The sequence below is a fragment of the Alexandromys fortis genome, unplaced genomic scaffold (genome assembly GCF_014885135.2).
Source record: "Alexandromys fortis isolate MF-2015 unplaced genomic scaffold, M_Fortis_MF-2015_v1.1 scaffold_65, whole genome shotgun sequence".
Classification (NCBI taxonomy): Eukaryota; Metazoa; Chordata; class Mammalia; order Rodentia; family Cricetidae; genus Alexandromys; species Alexandromys fortis.
Window position 1 is genome coordinate 3,760,328 of NW_026067986.1, and position 13,569 is coordinate 3,773,896.

A 13,569-nucleotide genomic window follows, 5' to 3' on the forward strand; every position below is an offset into this window, starting at 1 on the left:
AGAGTGCTTTGATGGATGTGGGACGGCCACGCCCACTGTGGGCGGTGCCATCCTCAGGCAGGTAGATCCTGGCTGTGTAAGAAAGTTAGCTGATCTGGAGACCGCAGGCAGCATTCCTTGACGGCGGCGTCTGTTTGAGTTTGCTCCGCCTTCCCTCAGTGATGGATTGTGACTGGAAGTAGAAGCCCAATAAACCCTTTTTCCTCCAAGCTGATACTGGTAGTGGTGTTTACCATAGCAACAGCAAATAAACTAGAACAAAAGGATTTTAGACTGCCAAGAGAACTTCTAAGATGATATCCTTGCTTTCATTTTTATTAAGAAGAGTATTTCACATTGGGATCATGACACATAAAACTTCAACATTAATTTGCTGTGTTTGGACGAATCCTATAACCAAGACAGGGCTTATATTCCTTTTCTTTTAAATGAAGATAATAAAATTTGAGAACACCGTGGTGCGTCTCCCCTGGTAGGGATGCTTTCCAATCAAGCAGTTTGGGAAAAGTGAAATGAATGCATGGTATGCTTACCGGATAGGCTTGCCTCTTTCAGACACAATAGTGTCGTATCTTAGAATTCCTTTCTAGTAGCATCCTGACTGGTGTCCCTCTTCCTCCATCTATCCTCGCCTCCTATGGCTGTGCCTCTGACACCGCTGATTCAGCTTATGGCAAAGTGACGTGCCGCAGCCCGTGAGTTCCGACTTATTGAGCACAGTGATACTGTAACTCTGTTATTCAGCCGGGCTCATGGCCCTTTACATTGCATGTTCCTTGCCGGAGAGCGTGTGTTAGCAACCTTGGTCAGCAATGAAGATGTACTGCGTTTAGCTAAGGTCTTTCTAGCTCCTGACTGTCTTCTTTTGCTTCAGTGAAATGTCCCATGTGGCAGGTTCCATGTCTGCCATGTCGCTGAAGGGGGAAATGTCAGTTGGAGTAGTTCTTACACAAGCTACCGGAAACCTTTGAATGCACATTAATAGGAACACTTGGATTCATTTTAATGGTTTGTACAATATGACCTTATACTCCTACACACCTTCCTACAATTATTGGAACCTTAGTTTGAACACGTTGTGTCATATAAGGGACCATGGAGTTAGCAATTCCAGCTTTGTAATGATAGACCAACCAAATCTGCAAGGCAGGGAGAGAGGCTGGAATTTCTTTTCATTTGAGTCCAAGTTCTCAAACGGAGCTTTAATTTGCTTCAGGTCAGATGAAGTCATCATCTGAGCTAGGGTTCTCATTGCTTAAATCACTTGGGCCAGGTTGAGTTTGCTCGACCAAGCCCTGGATCTAATTCAGTTCCCCGAAGAGCATGCAGTTATAAAACTGTCGTCCTAATGCCCAAGAACAAAAGGCAAGCGGGCATAGTGAGGATCCAGAGAAAGTGAGAAGTTCGGGTCACAAATATTTGTAGGGTGAATCGGGGGAAGAAGGAAAATATTTGTGTCTTAGATGCCTTTGTAGTTTTCTGCCTGTAAGAATATACCTGATCCTTACATTAGCATGTAGATTTTCAGACAAAGGACTTTTATTTTGGAGACTAGGGTCATGCATGGCTCACCATGGTCATATAACCAACCGACTTCTCCGACGTCTACCGTTGTTTTCCAGCTACAGACTGCTCTGTTCTCAGTTCTCAATAGTATTGCCTGCACATTCAAGTGAACGTTTCCGTGTAATTCACGCTCTCCTCTCTGTTCACTTAGTGTCAGTCCATAAAACCACTTCCCGGGTCTTCCAACAGCTAACGTGGCTTGAAAAGCAGGTCCTGTCACGTCCCCTGCCTGCCGCCTGATTCAGACTTGGGATGCACACGGCAGAAGTCTGAAAGAGAAGAGGGGAAGGGAGGGCCTGGACCGCGAGAGTAATATCCCTGGGCTAATAGAGGGTGGTTAGGTCCATTAGACAGCCAAGTGGTAGCAGGAGAGACAGAATCACTGGTGAGTACCAGGAATCCCGAGGCATCATGGGAGGCCGTGGGAGAGGCCAAGCTTATGGCCCGCTCAGCTCAGGATGACCGAGCGCCTGAGATGCCGCCGGCGTAAGGACTTTCTTCCAGGAATTCTCAACCTTGGAGGGGTTTTATAGTTCATTGCCCAAATGAATGCACCCGCTTTTCACGCTAGCGCACACTGTTTTAAACAGGGCAGCTTTATTCCCAAAGCTGGATTGATGCAGCTCTAAGAGCCGCCACGGTCACGTGACTGCCCGCACTTTCCGCCGCGTGCCACGGGTCGTCGTCACAGACCGCCGTCTTCATGTCTCTGTCTCTGCACACTGGCATTTTTGTCCTTGTGTGGGGCTCTTGCTGCGCGCGGCCTCCTGCTTGTTTGGGGCTTCATTTGCATCGTCTGGACTCCTTTTAGGCCTGTAAAGTAGATATTACCTCCACTTTACAGACGGGGGAGGGGGGCTATATTTCCCGTGCGTCATCACGCTGCCTCTTGGCGTGCATCAAGGACGTCAACTAGAGCCTGCCAGCTGAAGGTCCAACCTCGGCTCTGCTGTGTATCTGTAGGATCTTGAGCGCATTTCCCCATCTATTTGAGTCAGTTTTCTCACGTGATGTTCCCTGAGCTGTAGGTACGGCGTCGGTGCTGCAGTTGTGTGTATGTGTGTGTGCATGTGTGTTCATATGTGTACATGTACATGTGTGTGGGCATGTGTGTGCACACTCACATGTTTATATATAAGTGCGTGTGTGTATGCGTGTGTGCAAGTGTGTGTATGTGTGTGCATGTTTGTGTGCATGGATATGCATATGTTCTGGTTGGGCTTTGCACAATTCATCAATTGTCTTTGCGCTGTGTTGGTTTATGGTTTTCTGCAGTGGTCTCAGCTTGCTTTAGAGAGGAATCTCTTGGATTAGAGGGTGACGGCTGCCTTTCCCTGTGGGCAAAAGGATAAGATTTAGAATCTAGTTGCACAGTTGTGCTAGCCTAGCAAAGTGGAGGAAGTGGGTGGTCTTGTAAGAACCATGAACTCATGAGCCGTGGGGAGGTTGGCTAGGTGTCCGGTACAAGCATCCTTCTCTCTTGTTGATTGGCCTTAAGTCCATTTAAACAGCTCTTAGTTACCACCAATAGGAGATTCACACTGTTGTGCCTTTGGGGGCATCTTGCCAGGCTGGTCACTGTTGTGGTTCATGGCATTGCAGCTGGGTAGGCTGTTTTGCTTCTTTTCCTCGGCATCTTACATAGTACTTTTTGGTGCCATGGAAGCCAGCTGTAGGAAGGAGACTGCTGTCTTAGATCTGGCTCACACAGTCTGTGTCTTGCATCCTATATGTGCCCTGCGTGTACAGTGTCTTTAGCAATAGGGCCAGTCCTTAATCCTTTGAGGGGAACCCTGGGGCAGCAGCCACAGTCTGGATTGTTTTGGGAAGTAATTTGTATAACCTACCAACCACTTGTATAGGAGTTTCTCATGACCAGTACTGGAGTTTTTTGTTAAACTCACACACATATGGGAGGCAGAGGCAGGCAAATCTCTGTGAGTTCAAGGCAAGCCTGGTCTACAAGAGTTAGCTCCAGGACAGGCTCCAAAGCTACAGAGAAACCCTGTCTAGAAAAACCAAAAACCAAACAAACAAACTCGCACACATAGGTTGACTGTCAAACCTTGCTCTACGGTCCAGCGGTCACTGACTGGGTCTACTTTGATTCTGTTTGTTTTAGGATTCTGAGAAACGAACCCCGCTCCACGTGGCTGCCTTTCTGGGAGATGCAGAGATCATTGAACTCCTGATTTTGTCAGGTAGGTAGCTATTGTATTCAAAAGCCAACTGCTCATGGAAGTTTGAATGGCCCGTTTACTAGACAGCAACGATGGTGAGTGGAACAGAATTGCTTTGTCCATCAAAGTTTATTTGATCAGAATTTATCTGTACATGAAACACAGCAGAAGACATTGTTGGCAACAATTCTTGACTAAAGTGAGCATTGATTTGAATGTCTGATTCCCACCCATCTTGTCAGACTTGGCATTACAGATAAACAGTACATCTGGATATCTTGTTTTTAATTGTAAGAAAATAAAACTGGTTAAAGTCTATATGAACCAATATGCTATATATATACATATATATGTATATATATATACTTTGTATGGGTTTATACACGACATATAGCACAAACTGTATATACAATATGAATATATATTTAGAATTGTACTACAAATAATATTAGTTTTCTCCTAGGCAGTTATGGCTTCAATAAAGGTGCAAAAACAGATGGAAAGGGCCCTGTCAGTTTCTAAAGAGGTTTCTCTGAGTGGGCAGGTGGAGTTTGGAAATATCCTCATGGCCAGGCATGAAATGAACTCCCACAACATTATAAGATACTTTATGTTTTTTAAAAAATGGATGCAAATATGTGAATCATTGTTATTCTTAAAAAACGATTAGAGAGCTGCTGCAAACGGTCCCCAGGCGGGCTGGCGGAGGGAGCCCGCCATGAGGGCGGCTACAGGAGGGCACGCTTCCTTGGCCCACGGTGGCGGCAAGTAACAGACACGTAAACACAGGAAATAGCCATAAGTATTTATTAAGGAAGGGGGAGAAAGAAAGACAGAGAAAAGAGATAAAAGGAGAGAGGAGAGATAAAAGAAGAGAGAGACAGAGAAAACGCGTGCGCACGCTAAGGAAGCAGAAAGAGAGAGAGAGAGGTCCCAAGATGGCGATGGGCGGGTCAGAGGTTATGGGAGTGGGCGTGGCTAGGGCAGGGACCCAAGAATATCAATCATGCCAGATCCAATCTCTCTCTTTACTGGTCTGAGATTCTTTTTCATTCTCTGTACTTTCAATGTTTTCTCAGATTCAAGGATATAAATGCTTTTGTTTCTAGACTCTTGGGTGTTCAGGACAGCTCACCAAATTGGTTTCCAAAACTATTATGTGGTTTTTCATATGAATGCTTGCCAGGCAAATTCCTGGAATGAACCTGAACAGAGTGTGCACACCTCTCTGTAGACTGTATGCAGGCCTCTCTGTAGACTGTATGCAGGCCTCTCTGTAGACTGTATGCAGGCCTCTCTGTAGACTGTATGCAGGCCTCTCTGTAGACTGTATGCAGGCCTCTCTGTAGACTGTATGCAGGCCTCTCTGTAGACTGTATGCAGGCCTCTCTGTAGACTGTATGCAGGCCTCTCTGTAGACTGTATGCAGGCCTCTCTGTAGACTGTATGCAGGCCTCTCTGTAGACTGTATGCAGGCCTCTCTGTAGACTGTATGCAGGCCTCTCTGTAGACTGTATGCAGGCCTCTCTGTAGACTGTATGCAGGCCTCTCTGTAGACTGTATGCAGGCCTCTCTGTAGACTGTATGCAGGCCTCTCTGTAGACTGTATGCAGGCCTCTCTGTAGACTGTATGCAGGCCTCTCTGTAGACTGTATGCAGGCCTCTCTGTAGACTGTATGCAGGCCTCTCTGTAGACTGTATGCAGGCCTCTCTGTAGACTGTATGCAGGCCTCTCTGTAGACTGTATGCAGGCCTCTCTGTAGACTGTATGCAGGCCTCTCTGTAGACTGTATGCAGGCCTCTCTGTAGACTGTATGCAGGCCTCTCTGTAGACTGTATGCAGGCCTCTCTGTAGACTGTATGCAGGCCTCTCTGTAGACTGTATGCAGGCCTCTCTGTAGACTGTATGCAGGCCTCTCTGTAGACTGTATGCAGGCCTCTCTGTAGACTGTATGCAGGCCTCTCTGTAGACTGTATGCAGGCTTCTCTGTAGACTGTATGTAGGCCTCTCTGTAGACTGTATGCAGGCCTCTCTGTAGATTGTATCCAGGCTGACTGCTTTCCTTTCTCCTGATTTTGTCCGACGAGATTAAAATCTGGAGGAAATGCTGTCACTAAGGAGGCAAAAGGCCTGGACTGAGCTTTCGCCTCTGTCTGCAGTAGCCAAGGGAAATGCCAGCGTTCCAAAGTGTGCAATGCCAAGATGAGAGCGGGTGCGTGTATCTGACAGGTTTGCCGTGCACTATGGTGAAGACGGAGCCGTGCTGTGTGCACAGGAAGGCCTGTGTTGCTCCCAGGTTTATGGTGCTCTATTCCTCGGGTGAGCCTTTCCAGGAAACAAGGAAATGTACGCGAAGTCAATTGTGCCTTAGCAGGGTTCCATTGTGGGCATTTTTTATTCTCCAGAGCAGATCTTTTTTTTTTTTTTTTTTTGGCAGCCGGAGGGCGTTCTGGGCTGTGTTCCAAACAAGCACACGTTGTGTGGTGCTGGCACAGACCATAGCCAAGAGCCAGTGCATACCTGGACAGTTATCCCAGCAGCTGAAATCTGGTCCAGGGATAACTGTGGACAGAACCTATGTGTAAAATAAGCCTCAGGTGATAATGGCACTCAGTGATCCCCGGTAACAATATTGTCACCAAGATGAGTATTTTCTCATCGGAATGCCTGAACTCCGAGTGTGCCAGGTGCTGACAGGGTGCCGCCAGTGGGGGAATTAATTAATCCTCACCTGGCTTAACGAGACGGGCTGCCATCAGACTGCAGAGACGCTAACGTATCTCTAAGGTATATACGAGGCAGACGAAAACGTCGTGTGTCGTCTGGGGTCAAATAGAACAAACTCCTTTCTTCCAAATTCAAAATCTGCAGCACTTCTGGGCTCAGGCAGTTTGGATAAGGGATGTTCAACCTGGGTTAAAGGGTGTCTCAGAGGCTGCAGAGATGGGTTCGTGCGTGGTTCAGCACACTGGCTGTGGCTCCAGAGGGCCTGAGTTCAGGTGCCAGCACCCAGCACAGGCAGCTCACAACTGTCTGCATTCCAGCTCCAGGGGACCTGACACCATCTTTTGGCTTTTGCAGGAACCCCCCTCCACACACACACACACACACACACACACACACACACACACACAGAGAGAGAGAGAGAGAGAGAGAGAGAGAGAGAGAGAGAGAGAGAGAGAGAGAGAGAGAGAGAATCACAGGCAAATGGCAGGAGAATGGGAGTGGGAAGTGACTTAGAACAGTAAAGCCTCAACTTTATGCTCCTCCGTCCTCGCCTTTAAAAGGGAGGCTTTAGTTCTGCACCATGAGGGTCCCCACATGGGACCAGTGCCACTCAGCAACACCTTCACGCCACCTTCACGTAGCGTAGACTTCTCGGTGTCTCTGCACCCGTGGCTGATCCCGGCGAGTCAGGGGAAGCTGTTGTAGTGTCTTGGGCTGCACACCTGTTTAGTCATAGAATTGCCGGTCTGTTCATCTCTTTAGCATAACTTTGGTTTAGTTTGCTGTGGAGTTTTTCTTTGCCTCGCTCCCTTCTGCCCAACCGATCGAGATTTTGTTCGACGGATGCCAACTTGGGCGGGTGGTGTGGCTTTCGTTTCTCCCTGAAAGGACTTTTATTCAGTTTGTATTTTATGTCCCTAAAGAAATAGCGCATGACTGTAGTGACTTCGGTTCTGAGATCTCCTCTGGCAGCTGACCCTTCGGGAAGCCCTGTCACACGGTTTTCCTCATTTCACAATGAATGAGGTGCTAATGATTCCCATGTTGGACAAATAATTTAGCCTCGCCAGAAGAGCTTCTTGCAGCTGTGCTCCCTGTTGCTGGGTAAACTCCCAGAGCTTGCCGAAACCCAAACTCACCAAGTCACCACCGACTTTATCTCCTATTGACTGGGCCGACGGAACACTGGGTGTTTCTGAGCGGACGCTGTTTTGGAGCAGGGGCAGGGCTCACGACACACAGACCTGGCGGATTTTTTCCACCTTCTTATCCTGTCTGTCGCTCGCTCGGGTTGGATTTCCTCATCTGCCGGGGCTTCTGTTTGGGAACCGGCCAGGTCAGGATGGAGGCAGGTGTGGGGCGCCAGGGCACGCGCGGGGGGCAGGGGGAGGGGGTCAGTCAGTGGAGGAACACTGAGCACTGAGGTCAGGGTCGCAGTAAGGAAAGCAGAACCCCCAGGAAAATTAACACAGAGAAATATCTTACGGAAAAATCCAGGAAGAACAAGGGCAATGGTGCGAGTCTTGGGTTGGAGGAAGAAACTGGAGTGTTTGTCAGGTCTGCCTACAGAACACAGAATAAACTCACTACAGGGTCTGGGGAGGTAGCTCCGTCAGTAAAGATGCTTGCTGTGTAAGCACAGGACCGAAGCCTGATCTTCAGCAGCTGTGCAAATAACCGGGCTTGGTGGTGTGTGTGCATGTGCGTGTGTGCATGTGCACGCGCGCGCGCGTGCGCGCGTGTGTGTGTGTGTGTGTGTGTGTGTGTGTGTGTAATCTCAGAGCCAAAGGAGTGGAGACAGTAGGGTCCCAGGTTTGCTGGCCAGCCAGGACAGCCTCGCTGGTGAGTCCCAGGTCCTGGTGAGAGACCTTGTCACAAAACCCAAGGTGAGCAGGTGGTGAGGAACAGTCTTAGAGCTTGACCTGTGGCCTCCACACACATGTACTGGCACACACCCACATGCACACGCACATACACACTCCCACCACCTACATGCCTGCACGGACACACACATAAAAATAAATGCATTTGCTAGAATCTATGCCACCGAACAAATAATAGTCTTGCAAGATGATCTCTTGTGTTTTTATTTATGTATTTATTTGCAATTGTGCTTCATAGTCTGGTGTCGGTTGCTCGCAGAGCTGGTAGCACGAGGTTCTGTGACTCCTACATGCCTAACAGATATTCGTTCTTTGTGAATGGATTTTTTTTTTAATATCTGGTAAAGATTGCGATGAAACAAATCAGAGCTGATCCTAGACACAAATCTGGTGCAATGTTAAACAATACGCTGCCTTTTGGCCCTGGCAACAACTCGAAGAAGAGCTTGAAAAATGTTTCAGGCAGTTGCCACGCACGTGACATTAGCACGTACGTTTCCACGGTGACGGGACTCCTGAGCTGCAGGAAGATCCGGCCTGTTTGGCAGAGAGAAAAATCAAATAGCAATGCGATTGCATTGTATTATAATCGTGTTTCATAAACTCCTTCTCGAATGTTTCCCTTCCTCAATAAGCTGACTACCCGGCCTTGGGACAGACTTGCCTTCTGAATTGATTACTGTCTCTGATCAGTAAGAGTCGTCTGTCACTCATCCTTCAGTCTGTCTGCATCTCCTCACTGCTTTTTGTCCCCTTCCTCTTCTTCCGAGATGACAAGGCTAAAAGAGCAGAAACATTGCCTCTGGAAAGGATGCCAGGGTCCCTTTGCTCCCCATCCCTCGGGACGAGGAAGGAGACTGACAGGGACAAAATGAAGCCCGTGCTTGAGTGGTGGTTAGAACTGTGCTCCGTAATCTTCAGCCGAGCTCTTGTTTCTAGAGTCCATAATATTTTATCTAATACCTGTTTTCACGATTAAGGATTGTAGTGCCTTTGGGCAAAAGAGCTTTGGCTTTTAAGTCTTTTTTTTTTTTTTTTTTTTTTTTTTTTTTTTTTTTTTTGGTTTTTCGAGACAGGGTTTAGCCGTGCAGACTGCGTCCTTCAGGGCACAATGGCGCTGACGGGCAGGTGGAAACACGGGGATTCCTTTGGAAACATCAGTTATGAATATTCAATAAAACCCAAACCCTCTGCCGCCCCTTCCCCCCCCCCCCGCCCCAAGAGGTGAATAAGACTCCCCAAGGTGTCCAGAGGAAGAGGATGGGGAGCCAGGGCAAGGTGGCACTGGGGGAGCATGCAGATAATACTGCTTTTGCCTGGTGGGGAGGAAGGGGCTGTTCCTGGCAGCTGCTCAGCCAGCCTCTAGGCGGAGCCTGAGTAGCAGAATTGAGGGCACATTTATTCAGCAACTAAAGAAGCAGCTTCTTCCACCCAATAATGAATTTTTCACTTCTCAAGTTCTGCTGAGGCTGCACCTGACAGCCCCGTGCTGGTAGACCCTGCACTATGCTCGTCCCAGGCCCAGCAGGCAAGGGGGTTTTGCCTCCTCCCGGCGGTTTTAACATTGAAAGCCATGGTAGAATCTGCACAAAACTAAATGTAATCTGCATATAACAGTGATAACGATAACAATGAGAATTATATGGGGGAAATAGGCAGAGAATATGAACCAAATAATTCTCAGAAAATGTATTGCAAACAGGAAAAAACAGTAGAATATGTTTAAGCTTAGTATTTAACTTAGGAGGAAGCGTAAAAATGAGACGGCAATTTCTTCTAACTAGATTTGCAATATTTCAAAACTTATTTTAAAGGAGCTTTACCAAAGCATGATCAATATTCTATACCACACACACACACACACATGCACACACACACACGCAAAAATAATTTGAGTTTAAGCATATGCATATACACTCATGAAATAATTGCTGTAATCCAAACGAGGTAACCTCCTGCCTCCTGAAGTTTCTCTCCATGCACCTTTCGGGATATAATGTGCTCTCTCTCCCCTTCAAGTGCATCTTAAGTGCATAATTCAGTGTTATTAATTCAGATTCGTCACACTTAAGATGACTGGTAAGATAGAGCATTCATGAAGACCCTGGAAACCACGCACTCAGACACCGGGTGTAAATTGCCAGGCTCTGGACAGCCGAGGACACCCTTAGCGAGAAAGCGTGTGCTATCCATGATTCGTCTTCAGTTATCTGCCCTAGACGAAAGCTTCCACATCTCCATCAGAGCGACGTGGTATGAATGCCCATTTTTGTCATCTCTCGAAAGCTATTGGCAATAAGGAAGCTATTGACAGACAGAGGAGCTGTCTGAAGAGACGGGACATATTTACACTGGAATACGTGTAGCAACGCAAAGGAATTGACTCATTCTTTGTCGACCTGGATAGATGTAAAATATATCTTGTTAAGTGGAACAGGGGAGGTCAGAGTGTGAAAACAATACAATTCATGTGAACCCCCTTTCCCCAAACACTTATTTTAAGTTTTAGCCAGGTGTGGTGGCACATAGCTGTAACCACAGGACTGGAAAGGCTGAACTCTGAAGACTGTTGTGAGTTCAAGACCAGCCTGGACTACACAGTGAGTTCCAGGTCAGCTTGCACTACAGAGTGAAACCTGGTCTCAAAGAACAAAGCAAAATAACCTCAGGAGAGTTTTCTGGTATTGCTGCATGTATGTGTGGTGTATGTCTTTGTGTGTGTGTGTGTGTGTGTGTTTGTATCCATGTGTTTATATGCATGTGGGTTTGGTTTGTGCATGTGGAGATCACATGTCAATGTTGGCTACCTTTGTTTTCTTCCACTTTAACACTTGCTTGAGTCTTTCTTTTAAAACTATGCTTGATGAGGCTGGAGGGAAACCCCAGCAGGTGAGAGTCCTTACTGCTCTCCCAGAGGACGTGAGTTCAGTTCCCAGCACCCACGTGAGGGGATGCACAGCTGCTCATGACTCCAGCTCTAAGGGATCTCAACTCTCTTTTGTCCTCTGTGGGCTCCCACACACGTATGGCATATATGTGCGTGTGTGGCTCCCTCCCCCAACTCCTTCTAAGAAAGAAAAAGGATGTGCTCGCGGGGCAAGCAAGATGATTTAGCGGGTAAAGGTGTTCACCACCAAGCACCAAGCCTCACAATCTAAGTTTTGCCTCCAGACGCCAAGAACCTACGTAGTGGGAGGCAAGAACTCTGACTTCCACATGTACATACACACAAATAAATGGAAAGAAAGCGAACATTAAAAGTCGTGCATTTAGAGCCTGGAGAGATGAATCGACCAGCAGCTCCAAGCTTTAGAGCTCTTTGTTGGCTGTTGCAGGAGACATAGATTTGGGTCCCAGCCCTCACGTGGTACAGGCAGATCTCAGTGTCTCCAGTTCCAGGGGGCCCTGGAGCGCCCTCTTTTGACCTCTGTGAATAACAGCTGTGCACATGGTGTGCATGTAACATGCAAGTAACCCCCCCGAGCACATAAAATCAATGTAAAACATTTCATTGAGAACTTAGGAGCGTATGCTTGTCTGTACGTCTCCCAGTTGGCAGTTGATGGCATCGCTCCACAGTTGTTACTGCCTTCGGAAAGCTTCACCATCCACCTCGGGGGCGGGAGAGATAGCGAGGGGATTTTGTAACAAGAACTGCTAATAATTTTCTGGTGCTTTCTGACTTGTGAAGAATCCTCACCTCCATCTGACACTCCCGAGCCCCCAGTAGAACCAACATGGCAGTCCTGGTGTGTGGTACCCTTATTCTAGAGACCAGAAACTCTGAGTCCTTGGAATGCTGGCTGCTGACATCAGAGTGCAATCTTCAGTCTTTGTCCCTACATCCCATGCCTTTCCCACCCACTTCACTTCAGAGCCTTTAATGCGGGCTTCTCAGTCTAGAGTGGTCTCCATGCAGCCACGTAGACGGCTTTCAACCCCTTGAGACAAGAGGGAGTCCGTAAAATCAACTTTCAAGGTTTTAACATGGTTTAAAATTAAGTTCATTCATTGCCCTCAACCTCCACAGCCTGTTACAATAACCTTGGGCTGTTAAAAAAATAAGTGTCTGATGAAACCTCAAAGTGAGGAATTGAGAGGGGTGGTACCCCTTTGCGGGGTTAGGCCGTTTTCTCTGATGAATGCTATTGATGGTTTTGTTCTCTGTTCTGTGATTCATCGTTTCTTTTTGTCTGTGGTTTAACCAGTAGCTCACATTTACCAGCGGAAGTCTCCTGCTCCCTTTCTAGAAGTCTCTGTGTTTCCCCTCTGCTCTCTGCTCCTCTCGCTCCCTCAGTTTTGTCCTCCCATTTCCCTGCCCCCCTAGTTTTCGATATCCGTGTCCCTCCTATCCACCCTCATGAGCTGCTTCGCCATCCTAAGACCCAAACTGGCACCTCTCTCCCATTATGGGTGCCTTCTCCCCCTTCCCGTTCACAGCCCTTTTATAAACAATCTCTCACTGACAGGAGGGTTTATCTAATTCTTGAACCAAAGACTTGTATAGGGTGCCTCCATTGTTCAGATCTATCTTCAGCGGCCGTTCTCCCAGGGGAAGCTGTGGGAACGTGAAGGGAGCAAGGTGTGTTCTGTTTCCCAGAATCCCATTCGTCTGCAGCTTCAGCTCAGTGCCATGACTTCAACAGAGCGCGGAGCATGTCTCTCAGTGTGAGCTCCATGGCACGAAGGAGTTGCGAACAGTCCGCACAGGTCTCCTGTCTGAAAACGCCATGGGATATGGATTCCTCTGTCAAGGGACCTGGCATAATTGGGATGTCAGGGAAGATAGATTTCTAGTGGTCCCTTTATCCCATATAAAACCTTGTCGAATTGAAACTGATGCAGGGAAAAGAAGGTTCGCTGGTTATCCCAGGCAGATAGGCGCGGCACACAGCCCTTGACTCTGCTTTGCCCTAACGTGTGCTGTTTGCTTGCAGGAGCTCGCGTAAATGCCAAGGACAACATGTGGCTGACCCCTCTGCACCGCGCTGTCGCCTCCAGAAGTGAAGTGAGTGATCCTCTCATTTAGTCTAACACCCAATACCATCTGCAGAAAGAGAATTCTTTCCGCAGAGGACCCTCAAGGGTTGATAAAGCGGAAGAGAGTTACCCACGTGGGCAGGGGCAGCTCTTCGCGTGTCTTGCTCATGTTGGACACGGAGCAGTAGGAGCGTCTTAGGGTTTTTTTTTTTTATTGCTGCTACGAAACACC

At 47.8% G+C, this 13,569-nt stretch overlaps 1 protein-coding gene across 7 annotated transcripts in view; it reads left to right on the top strand.

Annotated features, from left to right (window-relative positions):
* The window catches only part of Ankrd44 (ankyrin repeat domain 44), a 220,869-nt gene that overhangs the window by 118,760 nt on the left and 88,540 nt on the right, over nt 1-13,569 (top strand). For all 7 annotated transcript variants that reach the window (XM_050159187.1, XM_050159191.1, XM_050159188.1 and 4 more), the window contains exons 3-4: nt 3,689-3,767; nt 13,295-13,365. In XM_050159187.1, coding sequence (XP_050015144.1) covers nt 3,689-3,767; nt 13,295-13,365 — 150 coding nt within the window. The remainder of the gene's footprint in view (nt 1-3,688; nt 3,768-13,294; nt 13,366-13,569) is intronic.